Source organism: Eleutherodactylus coqui, chromosome 3 (assembly GCF_035609145.1).
Source record: "Eleutherodactylus coqui strain aEleCoq1 chromosome 3, aEleCoq1.hap1, whole genome shotgun sequence".
NCBI classification, from domain to species: Eukaryota; Metazoa; Chordata; class Amphibia; order Anura; family Eleutherodactylidae; genus Eleutherodactylus; species Eleutherodactylus coqui.
Window position 1 is genome coordinate 13,092,391 of NC_089839.1, and position 26,459 is coordinate 13,118,849.

Consider the following 26,459-nt stretch of genomic DNA (forward strand, 5'->3'; position numbering starts at 1 on the left):
CTGTCTCTAACACCATGTCCTCTCTCTACCTAAAACTAAACCTCTCTAAAACTGACTTACTGGTATTTCCACCCTCCACTAACCGCCCTCATCCTGACATCTCCATCTCAGTGTGTAGCACCACCATAACTCCTAGACAACATGCCCGCTGCCTTGGGGTCATATTCGACTCTGATCTATCATTTACCCCCTACATCCAATCTCTGGCCCGAACATGTCAGCTGCACCTCAAGAACATCGCAAGAATTCGCTCTTTTCTCACTGTGGACACGTTAAAAACGCTTACTGTTGCCCTCATCCACTCCCGGATCGATTATTGCAATTAGTTGCTGATCAGCCTCCCCTGCACCAGACTCTACCCTCTCCAATCCGTCCTAAATGCGGCAGCCAGGCTCATCCTCCTGTCCATCCGCTACTCAGATGCCTCTGCCCGTGCCAGTCACTGCACTGGCTGCCAGTTAAATACAGAATTCAATTTAGCGCCCCCCTATATTGCCTCCCTCATCTCAATCCATCACCCAGCCCGGGCTCTCCGCTCTGCTAATGAAACCAGATTGAGCGCCCCTTTAATTCGAACTTCTCATTCCCGCCTCCAAGACTTCTCCAGAGCAGCACCCATCCTCTGGAACGCACTACCAAAGGCTACCCGAGCAATCCAGGATTCGCAGAACTTCAGGCGTGCTCTAAAAACGCACCTCTTCAGGGAGGCATACCATATCCCCTAAAGAAACCCCTCTGAACTGCGCCTGATAACATGCTCCCTGACCTACTGACTGCAATCCCTGCTAGCCACCATCATAAACCGCTCCTGCAGTCACACCGATTCTGCCGTCACATGGCTAAATGTCTGACCATTGTCTATGTGTATAGCATCCCTCACTCCCCACCCCGCCATACCGTGCACATCTCCAGCCCGCCATACCATGCACACCACCAGCCCCTTTACCTTCTGTATCAGCCCACTATTCGTAGTATGTAACCTCGTTGGAGCAGGACCCGCACCCCTATTGTTTCCATCAATTGATTACTATGTAACCGTGGTTCTGTAATGTTTGTACTTTTGTCTTTCTGTATCCCCCTGTCTATGTAAGCGCTGCGGAATATGTTGGCGCTATACAAATAAAGTTTATTATTATTATTATTATATGGCCACCAATATGGTTTCCATGTGGAATCCTAATCAAGAATTGACATATTAACTCTTTTTACTCCACGGCGTAGATCCGCATGTGGAAGAATCTGCACCATAAGAAAGCTACAAAGTGGATTCCCACTGAAGTCAATGGGATAGTGAAATGATGTGGATTCAATCACTGCAGAATCCGTCTGTAAGACCGCAACAAAAACTGTTGTAGAAACTGGCCACCAATATCATTTTAAGTGTTTGTCTTGTGCACTGGTATTGTCAGTGTCTTCTATGTGGTATGCATTTGATGTGTATTGCACCACTGCAGCATTGAATGGGTTAATGTCTGGGTTATGTCTGTGGTTTGTATCTTGTTGTCTGTCATGTGACTGTGTTTTATTTATATATATATGTTGGTAAGGATGCTATGTGGAGAGAAAGAGGAAAAAGAAAGGCTAGCTGGCAAGAGAGGAAGAGGGTTTGTGTGGATTGTCTGGATTTCCCTGTCGCACCACCTTCAAACAGTGTAATTGACTTTGTGTTACTGTTACTTTGTTGAACATTGAAGTAAACAGACATTACCGACCGTTCCCGGTTATGTTCAGAACGTTATCATGTCTGGTATTGCAGGCAGAGTAGACATGACACATCACCATCCCTCTTCCTTCTGTAGCCTCCAGGTATTGCAGGCAGAGTAGACATGACACGTCGCCATCCCTCCTCCTACTGTAGCCGCCAGGTATTGCAGGCAGAGTAGACATGACACTTCGCCATTCCTCCTCCTACTGTAGCCGCGAGGTATTGCAGGCAGAGTAGACATGACACTTCGCCATCCCTCCTCCTACTGTAGCTGCCAGATATTGCAGGCAGAATAGACCTGACACGTCGCCATCCCTCCTGCTACTGTAGCCACCAGGTATTGCAGGCAGAGTAGACATGTCACGTCGCCATCCCTCCTCCTACTGAAGCCGCCAGGTATTGCAGGCAGAGTAGACATGACACTTTGCCATCCCTCCTCCTACTGTAGCCGCCAGGTATTGCAGGCAGAGTAGACATGAGACGTCGCCATCCTTCCTCCTACTGAAGCCGCCAGGTATTGCAGGCAGAGTAGACATGACACTTTGCCATCCCTCCTCCTACTGTAGCCGCCAGGTATTGCAGGCAGAGTAGACATGACATGTCGCCATCCCTCCTCCTACTGAAGCCGCCAGGTATTGCAGGCAGAGTAGACATGACACTTTGCCATCCCTCCTCCTACTGAAGCCGCCAGATATTGCAGGCAGAGTAGACATGACACATCGCCATCCCTCCTCCTACTGAAGCCGCCAGGTATTGCAGGCAGAGTAGACATGACACTTTGCCATCCCTCCTCCTACTGTAGCCGCCAGGTATTGCAGGCAGAGTAGACATGACACTTCGCCATCCCTCCTCCTACTGTAGCCGCCCGGTATTGCAGGCAGAGTAGACATGAGACGTCGCCATCCCTCCTCCTACTGTAGCCGCCAGGTATTGCAGGCAGAGTAGACATGACACTTCGCCATCCCTCCTCCTATATTACTATTTTGGCTCTGTGACTACCAATCACAACTGAGCACCAACCCGTTGTGTGTCTCCATGTAACCCTAGTCTTTAGCGGTATGGAAAGGGTTTTTTCAAAGCATTAAAGGGTTAAACTGCTTTAAAACCTGGTTGGTAATACGCGGATACGAAGAATCGCGACTCCCACCAATGATCTTTCCAACATGATGCTCCACATCTTCCAGGAATCTCGGCCCTGGAAACAAAAGGTGCGGCTGCTAAACAAGATGTTTAAACAACACCCAAGGACAATAATAGCTCAAAATTTGGCCATTGTTCTGAAATATCAGATTTAAGGTCAGTGTTTCGGTAATTACCGTGCCGGACGTCATTACATTTTCCATATAAAGGCATTGTTTAACCCTTTCACACAATCTGATGTTAATACAGCATGTGTGTGGGGTTAATATGGAGCAGGCTCGGGAGGTAAGCACACTCTAATTATAAGGGGTGCCGGCTATAATATACACCTTACACAGAACTGCAACTGCTGGGATCAGGGATAACTGATCCCGGCCACTTAACCATTAGATGCTATAATCAAGCGGACCCGACAGATAAAGGGGCCTCTGGTTGGTTGTCGTATTAGCCTGGGGCCTTGCGATGGTTCCCAGACCTGCCATGAATTTCAGTCTATTAAGCCCTGCCTTGGGCACGGCTTAATAGACTGCCATCAGAAGCATAGTGTACTGTATTGGCGTATATGTATTGTGTTTTGTACACCAGATTTGGTGTAAGGGCAAAATCTTTTGCTTCTCGTTTATCATGTAGGCATAAAAACAATTGTTCACTCCTTCACATATCACTGCGTGTGAACAGCAATTATTTAGTCGTTCATTCACTGGTACTGAATGATATGCGAATTTAATTGCGAACTATTTTTCTGCCTGTATAAACAGGCTGCACAATCTATATATATATAAAAGTGAAAGCCCTCACTGACTGACTGACTCACCACTAATTCTCTAGCTTCCGGATGTCGTACAATTTATGAAATTTGGCACGAGCATTCTTTAGATCCTAAATAGGAAAAGTAAAGGGGGGCCACAGCTTGATTCAATGCTTGATTATACAACCATGAAATTTGGCGCGAGCATTCTTTAGGTCCCAAGTAAGGAGAGTGTTAGGCGCGTCACATTCTGCAGAGGGACATCGGTACATGCAGCCAGAGGAGAATCTAACGCTCTTCTATGTGTATACGTATTTTATTCCTCGGATCCTCTAAAGTAAGAACGACTACGTAAAATTTTCCGTGTGAACAATTCGTAAACACCTGTACCAAATTAACTCTGGCGAAGGCAGGTATATCAGCTAGTTGTACATAAGGTATATTCTGTATATAAGGCATGCATACATAAAGGTGTTATAGGTTATTTACACTGTATATTGTATACAGCATTAGTACAGTACATTAGGGCATGTATAGCATATGTTACAATTGTTACATAATGCTATAACAATTCTACTGTATATAATGTTTTTGTACCGTATCTCTTATTTGGCATATATACTTTATATAAGGCCATATACACTGTATATTATGAAAATAATACTAGATTTTAGGACATTTTACTTGGCAAGTGTTTGTTGTAGACTGTTTTAGCCTATTATACTGTATATTAGGTTATTGTTGTATGTTAGACCATTTATACTGTATATTAGACCTGTATATATCATATAAGAGGTAACTGTTACATCATTTATACTTTACATATAGGTGTTATACTGTATTTTAGGCTATTTATACATCATAGTATTCTTTTGCTACTGGCCCTTATGCCATATATGAGGGCACCTAAACTGTATATTAGGCAATGGTTACTGTATGTTAGACCACGTATACAGTATATTAGGCTTTCTAACTGTACATTAGGCTATTTATATTTTAAATGTAGGTATTATATGGTGTTTTAGACTACATATTAGTCTATTGGGGCATCTAAACTGTATATTAGGCGATTGCTGATGTATAGTATAGCACTTAAACATATATTATGCTGTTTGTATTTTGTATTCAGGCTTTGTTACATATATCATGGCTTGTATACTTTATATTAACGCAGTATATTCAGATATGTGGCTCTTATTTAGGCCATCTACATTGTATACTGCGCCCCGTGATGGCGGTCACGTACTGTATATACAGCTGTGCCTTACTGCATCACTTATGATATATCTGGTATGATCGCTCTGGCGGCTCGCTTCCTGCGGGCCGGGGATCCCACATTCCGTACTGGGGAACGGTTCAATATTCCCAGCATGTTCTCCTCCAAGACGCAGACTTTTGTTTCACTGCTGCTGAACTTGGAAGCGAGAACACTGGGAGATTTCTTTATTTGGTTCTTTTGAAGCATCAATGCCATTTTTGTATTTTCTCCTCCTTGAAGTCGTCTTTTATAGGTTTTTAAGTATTCTGCATTATACAATAGATCAGTGATCCCCAAGCAGGGTGTTACGGCACCGCGGCGCGCAGTGGGAACCCGCCAGCTAATTCTGCCTAAAGGCCTGTGCCGGTAATTATTTTTTATTGGCCATGTTACTAGCCGGTAAAGAATAATTTGGCAGCCGTGTGGAACTTCGGGCCAGGCTGCATCCCTAAAAGCCTGCTAAGCCATTCCAACTCTTACGGATGCTCTGTATGCCGCACAGAAGCGATCAGCTGACTCCTCCCCCAAGATCTGTATGCGCTCTGTACAGTAGTACAGGATCGGAGGGGGAGGAGTCAGCTGATCGCTATAATGAGTCAGTTGGAACGGTTCCCCAGGCTTATAGGGATGCTGATTGGCTGGAGCACATAGGTGGGTGGCATTTATTGGGAACATCTGAGACTGGCACTGTAGGGCATCTGAGGCCACAAGAGTTATGGTGGCATCTGAGACTGGCACTGTAGGGCATCCGAGGCCACAAGAGTTATGGTGGCATCTGAGACTGGCACTGTAGGGCATCTGAGGCCACAAGAGTTATGGTGGCATCTGAGACTGGCACTGTAGGGCATCCGAGGCCACAAGAGTTATGGTGGCATCTGAGACTGGCACTGTAGGGCATCTGAGGCCACAAGAGTTATGTTGGCATCTGAGACTGGCACTGTAGGGCATCTGAGGCCACAAGAGTTATGATGGCATCTGAGACTGGCACTGTGGGTGAATATGAAGTAGGCACAATGCGGAAATCTGAGGTTGGGGCCCTTTACAGGCATCTATGGGAGTATGCGAAAGAGGATGTGGGTGTCTGTGTCAGGCACTACGGGGGCATCGGAGGCCTTGAGGGGGTCTTTTAGGGATGTCTGTGAAATGTTATTACTACAAGGGCCACTAAGGGGTGCTCTCTTACTATTGGGGCCACTGAGAGGGGTGCAATTACTACTGTGGCCACTGTAATGGGGTGCTGTTACTACTAATACGGGCAACTGAGTGTCAAGAAGGATTCACCTTCTGTAAGAACGTTCCCTACGCATGAAGTAAGTTTACTTTTAGTTCTTTTAGGGAAAGTCGCAATATTATTAAAAATCCATCTTCAGATATCCGTTTGGAGAAATCTGAATTAACATTCACACCCCTCATTCATCTACAGAAAAGCCTGTAGTAGGACGACTACAAAAAGCGTCTCCATCTGGATGACCCAACGCATCCATACATTATACAGACAGCCCATTCATTACAAATAGTACTATGTAATCCCTCATTTCTCCTGTGGGGGCACTGCAGAAAAAACTGAACACTTGGTGAGTTTTTCCACAGATTACAGCTGATCACTGTGGCCCCAACAGCCTGTGATCCACTTACTACAGAGGAAACCTTATAACTAAAAGTAGTCCACTAAAATAAAGGATCCCTTTAACCCCTTAGTGACCGCTAATATGCATTTTTATGGTGGTCACTAACGGACTTTAATCCTGCACATACATCTTTTTAGTGCGGTGGCTTGGGTGACTACTGACAGCCAGGCTCCTGCTCTAACCACCAGAAGAGGAGAAATCTCAGATCCTATCAGTTTAACCCCTTACTTGCCACAATCAATAACAACTGCAGCATGTAAGCAGATGATAGAGGGAGGGGTTCCTTTTGTTACCTATCAGCACCTCGCAATGTGTTTGCAAGGTACCAGTGGGATTTCATGGCAGCCAGATGATTGATAAACACCTCCATGTCTGCCATGTATCTCAGCCTATGTGATCCCACCTCCTGCAGAGTCTAATCAGCTGATGTCATGCCTTATTAGAAAGCACTACCTAAGTAATGCAGTGTACTATCCGAGCCATTGAACACTCACATCGTCAAGTTGCCTTCATGGACTTTTTAGGGTTTTCATAGCATCAAAAAAGTTCAATAAAGTGTAAGTTTAAGAAAAAATCTAATGTAAAAAATAGGCATTTTTCCAGGACACAAAAATGAATAAAATACTTTTTTTTTTTTTTTAAAGCAGCACATATTCGGTATTACCTCATTCATAATGACCCAAACAATGAAAATATTTATTTACCTGGCCTGGTGAACGTCATAAAAATAATTTTAAAAAGTAACGCCAGAATTGCTATTTTTCGTTTATTCGTCTCCCCAAAAAACACAATGAAAAGTGATCTAAAAGTCACATGTACCTCAAAATGGTAGCGAGAAAAACTGTAACTTTAAAAACTGCCCCTTTAAAATGCTGTGCTGGGGCGTTTGATGTGAGGGAGGGGAGATGTCATTAAGTTACGGTTTCTCTATATTAGACAAAGAGGAGATCCGCTACAGCTTTAGAAAAACAAGAGGATTGCGCCTTCTGCAGCATTTAAAGGGACAGTACATTGTGAAAACCTCAAAATTAACTAAATGAAGTCTATGACCGTGTGAGTCTGCTAGCTTCAAGGCTGAAAATTTTTGCCAGAAAATGACAAGAAATGAATGTCCCACTGCATCTAACTGCCTTCAATTTGGCCACTTACCTACTGAGGGGGGGAGGCTTGGATAAAGGAGTGGAGCTTGGCTTACCAGGTCTCCTTTTGTAGGTAGACCAGTGGATGGGGGGGGGGGGGGGGGGGCTGACGCCACTGCAGGGTACTTTTATAGGTCTCAATAACTGTGGTCTGTATATCACAAATATAGTATAGGCTCCTATAGAAATCACTCCCGACTATTTGTGGTTTACTACCATAGGCCGTCAATATCTAATTGGTGGGAGTTTGAGTCCCACATGCCAGCCAATTAGCTAAATGATGGGAAATTCAATGATGCAGTACTAGGCACAACCACTACTGTATGTACAGCGCTGTACCTGGATAAACAGTGGAGGAATGCAGTTTTGTCTATCTAATCAGCTGATTAGGCATGAGGGGCATGAATGAACCCGCAAAGATCAATTAGTAACATCCTATACTATAGATACTGTATACCACCAATATTACAGTCCCAGAAAACCAAGTTTAATTGATGGTAATGATGTCCGTCAATGATTGTCCTGTTAGGCGATCTGTGTTTTTGACATTTTATGACTTCATGTATAGATTTTCTGTGCAGAGGACTTCCCGAGTCTGATACTTATTTACCGCTATGGTGTGTAATCGAGGCAGGATTTAATAACTCAGGGTAGAAAATAGAAATTAAGGAACTAAATCTGGATTATACATGCTTTATCTTTTAATTTCCACTGGTCTACATTTTACTGTAGGCTCCAACTACACAAGCCTTCACCTATATATACTGTTGACCATAAATAATAGTAACATGGCCGGCCTTAGGTATGTGGTACCCTTATCATTGCACAGACAGCCAGATACCAGTCTTTGGGAGAGGGAAACAGGTGGATGTTGGGTCTGGGTGATCGCCCCCCTTAGATCCGCCTGGCCATATTATCTTATTCCTCCATGCGGCAGCATCTTGTGCAGCTACATAAATCCTCCTCCTCCTGGTTCTGTCTCCTCCTCTCTGATGTTCTGAGGCGCCACTGTATCATTGTATCAGGGATCGAACCCGGGGCCTCCTGTGCTCCAGTTGGCAGCTCTCCCTGCTGAGCCATCCAGCCCTTTGGATAGCTCCTCTGCTGAAGCCTGGTAATGATCCTGTGTTTCTTAGTCTGTTCCCCTGTCCTTGACCCACCTCTGCTGCTGATTAGGCTAACTATAAAAACCTGACCCTGCCACTGCTCAAATGCGTGATTATTTTGTTCCACGGCTATAGTCAAGCTTCATTACCAGCCTGTTCTTCAACAGACAACTTGAGACCTCCTGTTATCGACCCCTGGCTTTCCTCTTGACAACACTACTCGCGCCTCCTCCCTTTGTACTGTGAACTGAGACCTCCCGTTATTGACTTCTGGCATTCCTCCTGACAATGCTACCCGCCTCCTCACTTGTACTGAGAACTACCGTTGCCGACACCTGGCTCTCCCCTGACTACTCTCTAGACCTGTGCGGATGCTACACCTGAAATCTACATAAATGAAAAGATATAATTAATAATGATACAACTAATGGTAATAATAAACACAACTCTGAGCAAAAATCTAATATCTGATGTTCTTTCATTTGCAGAGCAAATCATGGAGAAAAATCAAGAACATGGTGCACTGGTCGCCCTTCGTTATGTCCTTCAAGAAGAAATATCCGTGGGTCCAACTGGCGGGACATGCAGGTAGCTGAAAGAACAACAAGACCCCCATTGTGTGGCCCGGATCTTGTGAAAGTGGCTTCTGTATAAGAAGTCGGACTGCAGTAGTTGTTGCCATTTAGGCTGCTGGCATCCACTGCCCCCCACTTAGGCTTCTGTTAGTTCCCCCCACAAGCCCAGGCCACACCATTGTGAACATTTATGCCCCATATCTTCCCTTGAGTTGACTGCTTTTATGTCGTTGGATCTGCAGGTAGTTTTAAGGCTGCAGCAAATGGTAAAATCCTGAAGAAGCACTGTGACTGCGAGCAGCGGTGCCTGAACCAGCTGATGAGCGACATCCTGAAGCCTTATGTGCCCGCTTATCATGGCGACGTCCTGAAAGACGGCGAGAAATACAACCAGATGGAGGATCTGCTTTCCGAGTTCGACAGCCCCTGTGTCATGGACTGTAAAATGGGTGTCAGGTGAGATTATTGTCCACAAGTAGGAGCCTGGGACACGGGAGGTCGCCGTACAGCGAATTAGGAGCCTGGGACACGGGAGGTCACCATACAGCGAATTAGGAGCCTGGGACACGGGAGGTCACCGTACAGCGAATTAAGAGCCTGGGACACGGGAGGTCGCCGTACAGCGAATTAGGAGCCTGGGACACGGGAGGTCGCCGTACAGCGAAGTAGGAGCCTGGGACACGGGAGGTCGCCGTACAGCGAAGTAGGAGCCTGGGACACGGGAGGTCACTGTATAGTGTCCTGTCAGAGCCGGACAAATGGGCCAACCTGGAAAGAATAAATGACCCCCAGCCAAATACAAATATAAGGGGATCAGAAGAAGTGTCAGCCATATTACCCCCATAATAGTGCCAGCCACAGGATGTCATAACAGTGCTAGCCATCCTGCACTTACTGTATAAAACAACCCATCTTAGGTCCTACATTACAGAGCCAACTATAGAGGCTGTAGCTGAGACAGCCACAATGCCCCATAATAGTGCCAGCCATAGTGCCCCATAACAATGCCAGCCATAGTGCCCCATAACAGTGCCAGCCATAGTTCCCCATAACAATGCCAGCCCTAGTGCCCCATAACAGTGCTAGCTATCCTGTCCCTATACAAGTACCAGTCACAGGCCCGACAATTACAGAACCAGCTGTAGATGCTGGAGCCTTCCACAAAATCCCCCCCATGACAGTGCCAGCCCTAGTGCCCCATAATAGTGCTAGCTATCCTGTCCTTATACAAGTACCAGTCACAGGCCCGACAATTACAGAACCAGCCACAGAGCCCCATAGCAGCACTAGCCATCGTGCCCCTATACAAGTATCATTCACATACTCATAATTAGAGGACCAACTATAGAGACTGTAGCTGAGCCATGCACAATGCCCTCATAACAGTGCCAGCCATAGTACCCCATACTAGTGCCAGCCACAATGCTCCCAAAAAGTGCAAGCGACAGTACCCTCATAACAGTGCCAACCACAGTACCCCCATAAGAGAGCCCACCACAGTGCCCAAACAAGGCCAGTTACAGTGCCCCCATAACAGAGCTACAGTATGCACAGCTGTCTTCTGAAAACTGACATGTGGTAGGCACACTGGAAAATAGTGTCCAGAGGTTCTATAAATATGGCGCCCCCTGTCTGCGCCATTTCCTATTCCATTTGCCCTATGGTATATAGATTTGCAGTGGACGATTTCCGCACGTGTTTGGGGTCCGTTTGTGCGCCGGATCACCAGGTGGCGGCCGCTGTAGTCCTTCCAGCAGACCTTGACCTTTGATCTTCAGTGTTACATTGTGACAGTGGCTTTTCTCGGCGGTTGCTCCTTATCTCCTCGGCTCCTCTTCCTGTTTGCTTTTTCCTCCTCACTATAATATAATTACAGAGGCTATTGTTAAATCCGTCAGTGGACGAGTTTCCATTGTCGGCAATACCCAGAGCAGAGCGAAAAGGCGCAGATCCAAAATACATGGACAATGAGGCGCACGCCCTGTCCTTCCGTACAGCCCACCGCAGGGAGCAGGGGAAGGGGGTCCGGGACTCGTTAACAGCAGAGCAGAGGTCTTTTGTGGAAAGTTCAGTGAAATTCAGTTAGTCCAGCACTTAATCATCCAGAATGTCTAATAATCCGGCACTTGTATGATAATCCAGTTATCCGGACATCTGATAATCTGGCACCTGTAAGCTCCCATCACGGCCAGATCTTTTAGTGTATATGTACAGAGAAATGGGGAGCATGCGGACTGGCTCCCAATCTGAAGGACTCGGGACCACCATGTATTGTATCAGCACTGTCAAACTCTGAGGGCCACATCAGCATTATGGTCGGGCCGTTTATAAGGGCTTATTCACATGGGTGCATCCGCTCATGTGAATGAGCCTTAAATGTAACTAGTCTTTATATGGCTGCGGCTCTCTGCACTTTGATGGGTCTCTCCACTTCCACCTCTTTAGCGCCAAGTTGCCTACCTTGCATGGTGACTAGGGTACCCAGGTAGGGCTGTCAGAGCTGTGCCACCACTTACGAGCTGCCGAAGAGAGCGTTGTGGAAGTGCGTGCCAGAGCATCCAGGATGGCAGCTCCCTGTGCTGGCGTCTCCCCCTCTGCCAAGTGCTGGCTGTGTGCTCCAGAGAAAGTGAAGAGCTGGTCCTCATCACGGGCCACATAAAATGATGTGGTGGGCCACAATCGGCGCAGGCCTTGAGTTTGAAACGTGTATTATATGGTTTCCCCACGTTTCAACTGATTCTTAAAGGGCTTTTACCACCAAAGACATTTATTCTCTATCAGTTGCTGGAGGTTTGACCACTGGGACCTCCAATCATCTGAAGTACGGTGCCCCCAAATGCCCATGTGTGACCACTGCTCCCTTTACTTCTGTTGGACGGGTGGAGATTGATGCGGATGGCGATCTCCCAGAAGTGGATGCAGTGGTGGTCATGCCATTTACGACCACCGGACCAACAGGGTACAAGCTCTAATAATGCCTTAGCAAATACATTTACTGACCGCCATTTCACTATGTGTCGCTGTATACAGGACCTACCTAGAGGAAGAGCTGACTAAAGCCCGGAAGAAGCCAAGCCTGAGGAAGGACATGTACATTAAGATGATCGAGGTCGATCCCGAAGCCCCAACTGAAGAAGAGAAGCAGCAGAGGGCTGTCACCAAACCACGATACATGACGTGGAGGGAGACCATCAGCTCCACCGCCACCCTGGGCTTCAGAATTGAGGGCATAAAGGTAACGACCAGAATGAAAGGTGTATTCCACCATCTATGGAAAATAGATGTATGTCAGTAAATCAGACCTTAGAGCCAAAGTAAGTTTATTAGGCTTACAACAGGAAGTGCAGCCGAATGAGTTGTCCTTTTAGAGACTGACAACCAACGATCATATTTTCAGTTCATTCAATCAGTAACAAAGTCGCAGGTACTGCGGTGGCCATGTTGGTGGTCATCCACCTGTCCTAGAAGTAGATACCACTAGGAAGCAACACAAAGCCTTTCCTATCTGTATGAATGTCACAGAGGTGCAGGCTGGGTATGAAGCCGGCTCAGCAGCTGAGCCCCCTGCATACCTGGTGGGTGCTGGCTGTTGGATAACAGCTAACACCCACCACAAACAGCCATGACCGGGGCTAGCTCTGACTGTGACTGGCAGCTGATGTGCTCTGTAAATCCAGATCGCAGCATTGTCCCTCTTCCAACTCACCATTGGCCCCCAACGATGTGATTGCGGGCTTCCAATGGTTGCCCTGGGAGCCCTTGGTCTAGTGAAGGCTCCCAAGGCTGCCATGTATTTAACCCTATTTAAACCTGTGGCCTATGTCAGTATGTGATATGCGAAGGTTAAAAATGTAATGTACTGAAATACTGAAGTATTGCAGTATATTGTGGAAGTGATCAGGCAATCACAAGTTCAAGTCCACTATGAAAAAAACGACAACCTGAAAAATGTCTGGCAGTTAAAGGGTTAGAGAGTTTCTCCCCTTTTATGTAGATACAAAGACTAATCTATGTTTAATGAAAGGTTCTGAAGCTTTGTCACATGCCTCGTGTTTGAATGAACTGTCATTTTTAAGAGCTCTGCTTATAGTCATTGAATAGCAACATTGTTTATATCCAAGGTTGACAAGCTGCACGGAGCGGATTCTTCTCGCAGCTGAGGGTTTGTTCGGGTGCTCACCGCAGACTCCCTCTTGTAGAATATTAAGCACAAAATCCGCACTCCTAACATGTAGGTTTTGGTGCGAAATTGAAAATGGAAATAAGGGAGATGGAACAGTACCTCTGCAGCGCCACCTATTGGATGGCAGCATTCCTTCAAATCAATGTACGACTCTGTACCAAGTCTGTAAAACAAGGATTAGGAATAGGAAACCAAGCCAGAAAACCATACACAGATAGCCGTTTCAGGGTGTTTGCCCCTCATTATAGGGCAATGCTGCCATCCCATAGGTGGCGCTGCAGAGGTATTGTTCCTTATTTGCATAAATTACCCAGAGGAGCGTGCATGGCCGTATAAGTCTCCTCACTCACCTCTTAGGTGTTTTCACACCCCTTTTGGGTTCTCTCCTTGGGAAGAGACGATGCACCACTCACCGCCCGGCCCACTCACCCACTAGGTTTCTCCACACACTCTCTGGGTGCTCTCCTTAAGAGAGATGACACCCCCATTGAAAATGAAAGAATTCCACCAGCAATCCCACATCGAAGTCCATATGTAGGCGTGTAGATTTTGGTCAGGGCTGGACACCAGTGTAGTAGATTTGATTTTCGCTGATACATTGTAACAAACTATCAGAAAAGGAGAGAGATTTGTTCTCTTGGTGGGTTTACAGCAGCACTAAGCAAACACCACAGACCCTAAAGGCCCGTTTACACGCGACGATCATCACTCACAACCTGTTCAAATGAACGAGACTGATTGATAATCGCCCGGAGTAAATCCAATAAACTCGTTTACTATTCGCTCACTTCTCGGTATCACCGACTTGCAGTCAGCATAAAAAACATCGCTGGATCGCGGGATTCTCGCCAAGTGTAAGCGCTCCACAAAATGGGACAAAAGCCGTCAGTTCGGCCCAAGTGTTATTTTACACCACGGGGGACCCGTTCAGATAACTCAGACAACCGCTTTAAGTTATATCTGCCGCTGGGAAAGCTGGGTGACAACCAGCTGGCCATCGTTAGCGCCCCTATGGGTCGTCACTGAACTTTCCAAAACTCTTAAACAACTTTACATGTTCACCTCATACCCACCAGAATACCGTGTCGGCGTGATGTTACGATGACATCACATGGGAGATGGCTATTTAACAGCTGTGTCCTATACATGCCGGGCCGACGTGTCTCAGGAAGGATGGAATGGGATCATACAGGATGTGGACTGTCCTTCCATCATGTTGTCACTCCGCTTCCTACATTCCGGAGTATTTATGTGAGGGGGGGGGTCTCTATAGATTGCAATTGTAGATTCAGCAAGAGAATCCATGTAGTCATCTGTCAACTAAAGACGTGCCCGTGGTGCCCGTGTTCTACATTCATGGCACCATATGGAAAGTACTTCTTACTCATGCTGTAAAAGTACGGCGTCATACGGGAAGGGATTAAAATGCATTTCTATTGGACATCCCACAACCCTGCGATGCAGCTCAAACAATGGGGCAGAACCTACCATATACCGATACTGACTTCCTGGTCTGTGAATAGAATGCCTGAACTGCAGTGCAGACTGACACCTTCAAAACTTAGGGAAGCGGTTGCCTGGGTTTTGTATGGATGTGTTCACATATAGCTGTGGGAAGCCGCATCACCACATGAATACATATATACGGTACATGTAGATATTGTGTCATATGAAGTCTCTTGTATCGTGCACAGAGAGGACGGTATCTACAGGTGGGGGGATTTGGGGTAGATATGAAATAAATTCAATTTACTGAGACGTCTGGAACCTGCCCTTACATGGAGCACCGTGCGCTCGTTGCCAGAAGCTAAATACAGGGAGATTTAATAAAGAAATACCTGCGCCAGGAGCCGAGTGCCAGGACAGAAATGTGACTCTCCTACATTATAGATCAGGAATGTTACTTTGTCAGCCCGTACGTACAAGGTTTATCGTTGCTGCGAGGCCTTGTAGCATTGTAATGTAAGGAATCATTGGGGGCATTAAGGGCTTATTCACATGGGTGTCATTCTGGTCCGTGTGCTACTAGTGTAGAATTACCACTCCTGTCACCCGTTTCAGTGGCCGCTATAGTAATAGTGCCCCTCTCAGTGGCTTCAATAGTAATAGTGCCTCCTCTCTGTGGCCCCAGTAGTAAAAGTGCCCCCTCTCAGTGGCTTCAATAGTAATAGTGCCCCTCTCAGTGGCTTCATTAGTAATAGTGCCTCCTCTCTGTGGCCCCAGTAGTAATAGTGCCCTCTCTCAGTTGCTTCAATAGTAATAGTGCCCCTCTCAGTGGCTCCAATAGTAATAGTGCCCCTCTCAGTGGCTCCAATAGTAATAGTGCCCCTCTCAGTGGCTCCAATAGTAATAGTGCCCCTCTCAGTGGCCCCTGTAGTAATAGTGTGCCATCTCAGTGGCTTCATTAGTAATAGTGCCCCTCTCAGTGGCTTCAATAGTAATAGTGCCTCCTCTCTGTGGCCCCAGTAGTAATAGTGCCCCCTCTCAGTGGCTTCAATAGTAATAGTGCCCCTCTCAGTGACTCCAATAGTAATAGTGCCCCTCTCAGTTGCTTCAATAGTAATAGTGCCCCTCTCAGTGGCTCCAATAGTAATAGTGCCCCTCTCAGTGGCTCCAATAGTAATAGTGCCCCTCTCAGTGGCTCCAATAGTAATAGTGCCCCTCTCAGTGGCTCCAATAGTAATAGTGCCCCTCTCAGTGACTCCAATAGTAATAGTGCCCCTCTCAGTGGCTTCATTAGTAATAGTGCCCCATTCAGTGGCTTCATTAGTAATAGTGCCCCTCTCAGCGGCTTCATTAGTAATAGTGCCCCTCTCAGTGGCTCCAATAGTAATAGTGTGCCCTCTCAGTGGCCCCTGTAGTAATAGTGTGCCCTCTCAGTGGCTTCAATAGTAATAGTGCCTCCTCTCAGTGGCCCCAGTAGTAAAAGTGTGCCCTCTCAGTGGCCCCGGTAGTAATAGTGTGCCCTCTCAGTGGCTTCAATAGTAATAGTGCCTCCTTTCAGTGACCCCAGTAGTAATAGTGCCCCCTCTCAGTGACCCCAGTAGTAATAGTACCTCCTCTCAGTGACCCCAGTAGTAATAGTGCCCCCTCTCAGTGGCTCCAATAGTAATAGTGCTCCTCTCAGTGGCTCCAATAGTAATAGTGTCTCCTCTCAGTGGCCCCAGTAGTAATAGTGCCTCCTCTCAGTGACCCCAGTAGTAATAGTGTGCTCTCTCAGTGGCCCCTGTAGTAATAGTGTGCCCTCTCAGTGGCCCCTGTAGTAATTGTGTGCCCTCTCAGTGGCCCCGGTAGTAATAGTGTGCCCTCTCAGTGGCCCCGGTAGTAATAGTGTGCCCTCTCAGTGGCCCCGGTAGTAATAGTGTGCCCTCTCAGTGGCTTCAATAGTAATAGTGCCTCCTTTCAGTGACCCCAGTAGTAATAGTGCCCCCTCTCAGTGACCCCAGTAGTAATAGTACCTCCTCTCAGTGACCCCAGTAGTAATAGTGCCCCCTCTCAGTGGCTCCAATAGTAATAGTGCTCCTCTCAGTGGCTCCAATAGTAATAGTGTCTCCTCTCTGTGGTCCCAGTAGTAATAGTGCCCCCTCTTAGTGGCCCCAGTAGTAATAACGTGCCCTCTTAGTGGCCCCAGTAGTAATAGTGTGCCCTCTCCGAGGCCCCAGTAGTAATAGTGCCCCCTCTTAGTGGCCCCAGTAGTAATAGTGCCCTCAACCAGACCATGAAGTACTCATTCTCTAGCTCTGGTTCGGTCTCCGGTTGCTGTAACTCTGACCCCTCCCCTGGTGTCTGCGCCGTGTACAGGGCATGCAGGAACGCAGACGCTATCGCCAGGGTCAGGTTCAAAGCATTGCTCACTGCTGACTCCTCTCTTGTCTTAGCTTCTTAAAATATCCCTAAAGGACATTTTTAAAGGGATTCAGAGATGTCCGTTTAATGTATTATATTTTTATATATCTTGACCTGGATGGGGGCGACTATTCTTCAAAATTGTCTTCACCGGGATTTGTGAGCGATAAAGTTAAAACAGTTTGAATAGTCCCAATCAGGGCATTAGTTAGAAACCAGGAAGTGTTACCGATAGCAACCGATCCTCTCTGGGCCTCCTTTCTAGTGCGGCTACAAAATGAAAGTAGTGATTTGATTGGTTAATGCTTCTCAGCCGTTTATGTGCAGTCACAGCAGTGCAGAGGATTTCAGAGGCCGACGGAAGGTTTCAGCATCTTATGTTTTGGGTTTTTTTCACAAAAAGAGCTGTATTTACGGTATTGCGCCATTTTGTCTCTAAACACCGTTCCGGTTTTTGCTGAATAACGGTTGCGGCCCTCGGTTGTTCTTGTCGCGACATATTCCTATTACCAGACCTCCCCACTAACAAACAATGGCGTCCCCGCGAGGCCTCGAAGGCCGATGCAGCTGATGTCCGTTACATCCTCACTATGGTGAACGCACACGGATGGAGGCAGCGCTGATGTGACCGCCATACGTCCCCCCTGTAGTAGTCCCAGTGTAGGAGAGAATGTATACATATATATACTATTCAGAAGGTCTGTCCGTTAGTCGCAGGAGACGTTTCTGGGGGAACTTGTGCTTATTTTGTCCCTTTTTACGTCCGGGATGCCAACCACAAAACCACCGATGACCTTTCAATGTGTCACGCCGGCAGCATGATGCAGCAGAGATAACAAGTATATATATATGTTTTTAGTTTCTTTGCATGCAATCACATTCCCGCCGCCCTCTGTAGCTGCGGGAAAATGTCATGGAGTTAAAATCAGCCCGTTATCCTTCATTTGGGGCGTTGTGTTTTTTTCTATGGCCTCTAAGGCTACCTGCACACGGGTGCCGTGAAACGCGGCCCAATATCGCGTTCGTCAACGTGCAATTTACTCGCTGAGTTTTCTTTAAAAACGCCTCCCATCAATTCAGGTGAAGCAGCGATCGGCAAGTGTTCCCCATTGTTTTTAGTGGGAGACCTTGCATGGTCGTTGTTGGGGATTTCGGGGATGAGAGAGAGAGATTGCAGCAGCACCCCGAAGTCCCTCGTTCGGCTGAATGGCAAGTTTTCACTTTTATATGTTCCACTAAAAGGTCTTGTTAGTCGCCGGCGGGGATACATTGAACCCCTGGGAAGATGAAGGGAAGCCCCGGGGAGTCCCCCATCCCTATGATGCAGGGAACCCCCAGAAAGATGAAGGGAAGCCCTGGGGAGTCCCCCATCCCTACAATGCAGGGAACCCCCAGAAAGATGAAAAGAAGCCCCACCGCGAGGATGAAGGGAGTCCCCACCGCAGAGCTTTCCCTTCATCTCCATGGGGACACAGTGCTTCTGGGTTTAGCGGCGCGGCAGAACTCCCCTTCCCATTTTTTCCAGCTCCCATAGAAGCCCATGGACACTGCTGTGCTTCGCGCATCAAAAATAGGCCAAGCTCTATATGTTCGCGCAGCAGGGAATTTCGGTTGCTGATGTCCTATTTTTTTAGGTGCACTTTTTTTGGCGCGCGTCTGGAAACTATTAGGTCTAATAGTCGCATTTGTTTTGCGCATGTAAGTTAGCGGCACAAAGTCCCTCCTGTGAATGAGCCCTTAGGCTACCAACACACAGGTGAGTACGATATCGGGGCGAGAATTCGGCCTGATATTGCCCCTGCCAATGTGCATTGACAAAAACGCCTCCCATCTCTTCTATGAAGTAGCGATCCTCCGGCGTTCCCTATTGTTTTCAACACTCGTGTGTCTTACTGCCCGATGGAAGACAACGGGCGATACGTTCCGAGGAACACAAAAAGCCGGGGCAGGCAGTGGTTTTTTTCATGTATATTACTCCATTCAAAAGAATGGAGTTCATAGTCGCACAAGTTTAGTGGATCTCGCAACGCACCAAACTCGCACCAGTGCTAAACTGGCCTCAGGGTACCTTCACATGTCACTGATTTGATGAAGTGTGATTGTTCTCATTAAGAAAAACCAAGTCGTCTTGTAGATATGATAGCTTTTAATGGCCAACAAAAATACATGATGTAATAGCGAGCTTTCCAACCTACTGAGGAGCCTAAGGAAGAACCCTGAGTAGGTTGGAAAGCTTGCAGTAACACTATGTATTTTTGTCAGCCAAACTCCTGGTTTGCTGGGCATTGTAGTGCGGATCTGCAGCAGTTTTCACCCATTTAATTTGATTTTAATTGAAAGGGTGAAATCTGCTGCAACAAAATCAGTAGCAAATCAGCGATGTGTGAACGCCCTCTTAAAGGGGTTTTCCAGGACCTTTCTATTGATGACCTAATCTCAAGATGTGTCATCTATAGTTGATCGTCAGGGATCTCCACCAATCAGCTGTCTTCTCAGGTATATAATGTCACCTTCAGTCACATGACCTGAGAGTTGCTCAGTCGCATTCATGGAATAGTATTGAGTTGCTATACCAGGCACGGCCACTATACAAAGTACAGCACTGTGCCTTGTATGGACTGAAGCGGCCGCAGCGCTCACATGGACATTGCTCTGACTTTGATCAGCGGGAATCATAAGCGTCAGACCCCCACGATCAAGGATTGAGGACCTATCCTAAGGGAAGGTCATCAATAGTCTAGTCCCCAAAAAATCCCCTTTAATCTGTCTAAAATCCTCCCTCGCCCTCCACACTCAAAACCCCTCCCCTTTCCGAGACACTTTTGGAACGTGGAGTAAGAGGTGAAACATCTGTTCTTTTTGGCACAAATCAATAGTAAATTTGTCTACATTGATTTGTGAAAAAAAAGGCACAACTTCACATTAGACTTCTGTCCCGTTGTCTGTCGGACCCCGAGGTACTGTGAGACCCCCTTCTTATACTAAATCTCAACAGCAGCAGCTGTTGCCCTGTCTGTCCGCCATGCTTTCCATGGAAGCTCTGCTTGTCCGCTGCTGTAAGCACATTCTAATGAATCGATACATTGTTATTCTCTGGTGTTTCCTGGAGTCGCCTTAAAGCAACTCTTCGTCTTGTTTTGCAGAAGGAAGATGGAACTGTGAACAAAGACTTTAAGAAGACCAAAACCCGGGAACAAGTCATGGCCGCCTTCCGGGAGTTTACAAAAGCCAATGCTAACATTCTAGTAAGTGCCGCTACCGTAGTACTTTGAGATACGGTAGTACACGGGCCAATGGCTGCCAACAGGCATTCGCTAGAACACTTCTTCACCCGACCGTTGCTGGGCAGCAACCGACCGCCGAATGATCAAATCCTCCTGGGGCGGCTGATCGCTTCTTATGTGCTACCAGAAAACTCCTCATTCTCAGCAGCACATCCCCCCGTGTGAATGGGGGGTGTGCTGCTGACAGCAACGAAAGTGCCTGGGGTGAACGATCATATGATTCGGTCTATGTAAAAGGCCCGGTACATGAGCACCAGTCTCTGTGCCTAAACTGGTCCCTGTAAAAGAGCCGTTGGTGCTGCTTGAGTGTCCTATGGGAGTCTACAGGAGCCGTCCAAAAAAGGGAGGGGGGGGAGTATAGCGGCGGCGAGCGCTGCTGAACACTGACAGGTGCCTCTAGTCGAGGCATTTAAAAGTTATTAAAGTAGTTCTGCCGCCCGAGGGGGTTCGGGATGCGGCGTTACTTCAGCAGACTTTCACATCTGCCGTCATTTTCTGATGTCTGATTTATCTTTGCAGAAGTTGTACCTGAACCGATTAGAAGAAATAAGGGGCACCCTGCAGCAGTCCTCCTTCTTCAAGACCCACGAGGTGAGTCCTGTCCTACAAGCCAGATCGGTTTATACTTGATGGGCAAAGAGCGGGTGAAACGGCAATTCCGCTTTAGGCCCAATGTCCACAGGCGGATCCGATTCCGCATGCCCGCAGCAGAATCCCCCCTGCCTGCAGCCGAGGACCCTGCGTACCCTGTCCGGGGGTTTTATTTTCTTCACTGTGGATATGTGCGGACGCCGGCTGACCGTCGCGCTGACGCACATGCACAGTGGAGTTTGTTTGGTTTTTTTAACTCCTGCTTTCCCGCCGAATCTGCTGCCCATCCACAATTCAATTGCGGACGGCCATGCTTCCCTCTGGGCGGCTTGATTTACGGATCTTCCTGCGCGGATTCCGCAAATCAGATCCGCCTGTGGACATTGGGCCTTAATCAGTCCAATGAACGGGCGCAAATAGGGCAACTGAGTGATTATTATCTATAGGGCACAAACAGGGACGGCTGCTTTGCCCTGGGTGCATAGAATGTGAAGCGCTGAGCCAGAAGCCTGATCCAGCGGTGAAGTCATTCTATGTAAGCGCTCTGCACGAACGCTGATGACCCTCGCGGGGACGCCAACGCTCGTGCAGTTGTTTAGACGACCGTCGTCCCATTTAAATGGGACATAGGAATCGCTATTGTAGATGGGCACACATGCCAGTGGGACCCCGCGAATACATCCCCATATGGAAGGAAACATCGTCTCTGTCCCACGTTTTCCAGATGGATGCAACAATAGGTAGGTTGCAGACCGGACCGCAAACTGCGACCAGGTGGATGACATTATGAGACGCGCGTGGGAAGAGAGGGAGTCTTATCCTCACAATACGTCCCTGAGAGACATCCAGGAGAGGGACGGAATTAGGGTTCGCACCACACAGGTTCATCCATTCGCCTGTATGGCCTCGGAACCGTGGAATGGATGAAGCTGCGGACCACCGCTGTAGGAGAGGAGCCGGCCACTGACTTCTGTATCAGGGAGGTCCCCCTCAGGACTGCGGGGCATTAGAAACTTGAAATTGTTAACCCTTTCTGCCTCTGAATATGTAAAGTTGCTTCCATTCACTGACAGCAAGCAGAGATCTTGTAGCACAAAGTATATTAGAAAGTTGCGGAACTTTTTCTGACACCACTTCTAAGCATTTTTGGCCATTCCTTGTGCGATCCTCAGATAATGGGACGCCTGCCACTTGTTCTGACCGAGGACCGCTGGCCGGTGGAATGCGGGTTGCGTCAGCCGCCGACATCCAGGACTCTACGGGGTCTCAGTCCGCTTGCTTAGCAACAAGAGCAAATATTGTCTAAGCCGACGAAAATGAGAATTCTGTTGCGGACCCGATGTTTATTTATATGGAGGAGCAGATGAATATTCCCCAGTGTCTCGGGGATGTGGGACGTTTTCTCAGGCTTCTGCCAGGACGCTCGTCCCTTCAGAGGGGGTCATCGAAAGTCAGCGTCTCCCAGGGAGAAGAATTCCACAAGGCCCTGAGCCCCCTGAAGACGGAATATTCCATGGCCGCCGTGACGGGCGCGGGCAACAATCGCCGGCTTCATCAACAGATCTGGCATAGAAAGGACTCAGATCCCAAAATGAGATAAAGACTCCGAGGCGCAGCCGGGACATTGCATCATCCTGGGAAAGCTGAGTGACTACCAATATGGCCGTCATTACAGCTTCCACAGGGGCTGCCACCCAGCTTTACTGCACCCTAGATAGGCAAATAAGCACAAGTCTAGTGTGAGACGGAGGAAGGAACATCATGTTACATAAGTCGGCCATTTGGGAAAGTTGGATGACCACCAATATGTCCGCCATTGCCGCTTCCTCATGGGTGACCACTGAGCTTTCCTAGACACCTGAATGACAAATCCTCTTAATTATTTGGTGTTGTTGGAGCAGGAGGTAAAATGTTGCGTATATGAACAATCAATGTTCCATTCAGGAGCACGGGAAAGTTGGGTGACGTACAACATGATTATGCCCCAGCTTTCCAAGAATATGAATATCTGCTATTGACCTAGTGCTGTCCCCCGGTGGGTGTCACCCAGCTTTCCTAGACTTCTGAATGACACATCCGCTGTGATGTTAGTGGTCACCCAGCTTTTCCACAGACAGACATGACTATCACATAAGGAGCGCTTATTTATAGACACTGCTGGCTTTTCTACTGTCACTGTATGGGAATTGCACAAGTCCTCACACCCCTGAGCCGTCGTTTTACTGAACCCTTCCTGGGGAGGTCCTGCGGGTGCTTGCTGGAGAAGTAAAGTGACTTTCCATTCTCAGTTTGCCGCGGGGGGCTGATGGCAGCGCAGACATTTACCTCCGCATGATGGGATGTCTGTTTACTCATCCAATGTGTTCCTGGAAAGGTAAACATCCCACGGCGGGCACCTCGGCATGACATGCGGCACTTGGCACAGGTAGGCATACAGATAGTGACATGATGTAGGGGCTAGCGGCCCGCAGCTGAACGGGAAGCGGATGTAGCAAGCAGATTTAACATTATAGGGTCTCCGTCCTCCCTGGACTTATTGAATCAGATGATAAAGATGGAAAAATACCTCTACAGCGCCACCTACTGGATGGCAGCATTCCTTCAAATCAAAGTGACCTTATGACAAGTCTTAGCAATGGTTGGGAAAAGGGAACCAAGACAGAACACCATGCACAGACAGCTGTTTCGGGGTGCTTGCCCCTCATCAGTGTGCGGCAGGCTTCTGGCTTAGTCTGTGAGGGGCCTATGATGTGAGTCAGAAGCGGTGTCGTGTCTCCTTAAGGATAGCACCCAAAAAGTCTGTGAAGACACCTATGGGGTGAGTGGGTCAGGGGATGGTGTAGTCTCTCCCCAAGGAGAGCATCCAGAAGTGGTGTGGGGGCACCTAAAAGATGCGTGATGGCGCTGTAGAGGTATTTTTCCATCTTTCTTATTTGCATACATTTCCCGGAGGATCTAGCATCACCTTATAAGTCTCCTGACTCTTCTTTTAGGTCTCCCCACACCCCTTCTAGGTGCTCTCCTTGGGGAGATACTATACCATCCTCTTACCCACTCACCCCCTAGGTGTCTTCATACACTTTTTGGGCGCCCTCCTTATGGAGACACAACACCGCCTCTGACCCTGGACTTATTGATGGACAGTAGCAGCAGCAGGGCATTATTCCAGTAGAGGTCACAAAGCATTTGGGGTTCCACAGCTGTTCTATCTCTTCTGGTAACAAACTGGGGTACAAATTAGCACTAAAGATCATTAATGGTCCTTGGGGGGTTCTGAAGCATCATTACCATTTGTAGTTCTCACGTATTACCAGTACCTGGGCTTCCGGAGCATTAAAAGTACTTGTGATTCTGGAGTATTACTAGTACTTGTTGTTATAGAGCATTGGTAGCACTAGGGGTTCAGGAGCATTACTAGTATTTGATGTTCTAAAAGATTACTAAATATTGGGGTTCCAGATCATCCCTAGTATTTGTAGTTCTCTAGCAATCCTAGTACTTGTGGTTCCTAATGCTTGTTGTTCTACAGCATTACGAGTATTTGTCGTACTAGTGATGATCTAGGGCCACAAGTACTAGTCATGCTCCAAAAGAATTACTAGCATTAGTGATACTCCTAGTTCTAGAGCAGGGGTCCCCAACTCCAGTCCTCAGGGACCACCAACAGGTCATGTTTTCAGGATTTCCTCAGTATAGCACAGGTGATGTAATTATTATCGGTGCCTCAGACATTGCCACAGGTGGTCTTACCATAGGATATCCTGAAAACATGAGGACTGGAGTTGGGGACCCCTGGTCTAGAGTATTACAGGCACTTGTTCTAGAGCATTAGTAGTACCTGGGGTATTACTAGTAGCTAAGACTTTGCAGTATTAGTAGTATTTGATGTTGTAAAGCATTACTTGGATTTCTAGAGTATCCTAACGGACTGCACTTGTGGTTCAAGAGGAAACCCACTACTTGCTTTTCTGGAAGATTACAAGTACTTGTGGTTTTAGAACACTGGTAATGGTTGTGGTTCTAGAGCATTCCTAGTATAAAAAAAATGTTCTTGAGCATTACTACTACTTGTCGTATGAAACATTAGTAGCACTTGCTCTAGAGCAGTCCTAGTACTTGTTCTAAAACTTTACTAGTACTTGTGATTTGGGATCATTACTATTACTTGTGTTTCTAGATCGTCAGTAGTACTTTGTATTTTAAAGCATTACTTGACGCCTGGGGTTCCGGGTCATTGCTTATATTTGGGCTTATGGAACATTGAAAAGCAAGATCATTTAGGCTGTGAAGCCTTACAAACAGTTGTGGTTCTAGAGCATTACTGGTACTTAGTATAACTGATACCTAGAAAAACATTTGGGATTCTAAAGCATAATATCCATCAACCATTGCAGAGGAACCCCGACATTTGGAGACCCAGAACATGTTTTTTTAACACTTAGTGCTCCAGAGCAAAAATGGGCAGGAGTGGTTCTAGTAGCCTCACTAAGATGTTGGTCATAAGGGACGGAACAGGCTGCATGATGCACCACATGCCACGGTAAATCGTGCTCCAAAATCTGCTCCAGAGCAGTGCTGCCACTTGTGGATATTTGGGGTTCTAGAGCGTTACAGCGGGGGTTTTAGAGTATTATATTCTCCTGGTACTCCACAGCTTTGCTGATATTCAGAAATGTAGACGATTGTGAAGTTGTGGATCCAGAACACTTCTGACACTTTGGACATATTGCTAATATTTGGGCTGACATTGGCGGGTCATGAAGCATTGCTGACATGGGGTTCCTGAGCATTGCTGGAGGTTCTTACTTGGGTCTGGTGCTCTCCGGTTGGTCACTACATGTGCGGTTTGGGTATTCGGAGCTCGCAGCGCTGGCCTTTACAACTGCAGGGAGCTGCTAAATATGGTCCTCTGTTGAAACCCAATATATCTTAATCTTTTCTTTATGACTCATTTATGATGCAGCAAAGCCCTTCTTATCTAGTTATAAGCGCTAATAGTTTTACGCTGGCTGCACACACGAGCGGACGGCGAGCCAAGTACCTCGGCCGAGGGGTTAGCGGGCTTTACAGGAGAACTGGGAGCTGAAGCAAGTGAGACAAGGGGATTAACTAACTGGTGACGGTCTGCAAACGCGCTCACATCGACGTAAACACTTTACTAAGCCTGAGCGTTGTTGTTAGTAGCGTTGTATTACGTCTTTACTCTCCATTCACATCCAGAGCTGCGATCACTATAAGGGCGCAATTACACCGGCG

General features: G+C 47.2%; 1 protein-coding gene across 1 annotated transcript in view; it reads left to right on the top strand.

Annotated features, from left to right (window-relative positions):
- The window catches only part of ITPKB (inositol-trisphosphate 3-kinase B), an 89,987-nt gene that overhangs the window by 61,189 nt on the left and 2,339 nt on the right, over positions 1-26,459 (top strand). The window contains exons 3-7 of the mRNA XM_066595134.1: positions 9,213-9,312; positions 9,542-9,755; positions 12,330-12,534; positions 20,472-20,573; positions 21,132-21,203. Of these exons, the coding sequence (XP_066451231.1) occupies positions 9,213-9,312; positions 9,542-9,755; positions 12,330-12,534; positions 20,472-20,573; positions 21,132-21,203 (693 nt within the window). The remainder of the gene's footprint in view (positions 1-9,212; positions 9,313-9,541; positions 9,756-12,329; positions 12,535-20,471; positions 20,574-21,131; positions 21,204-26,459) is intronic.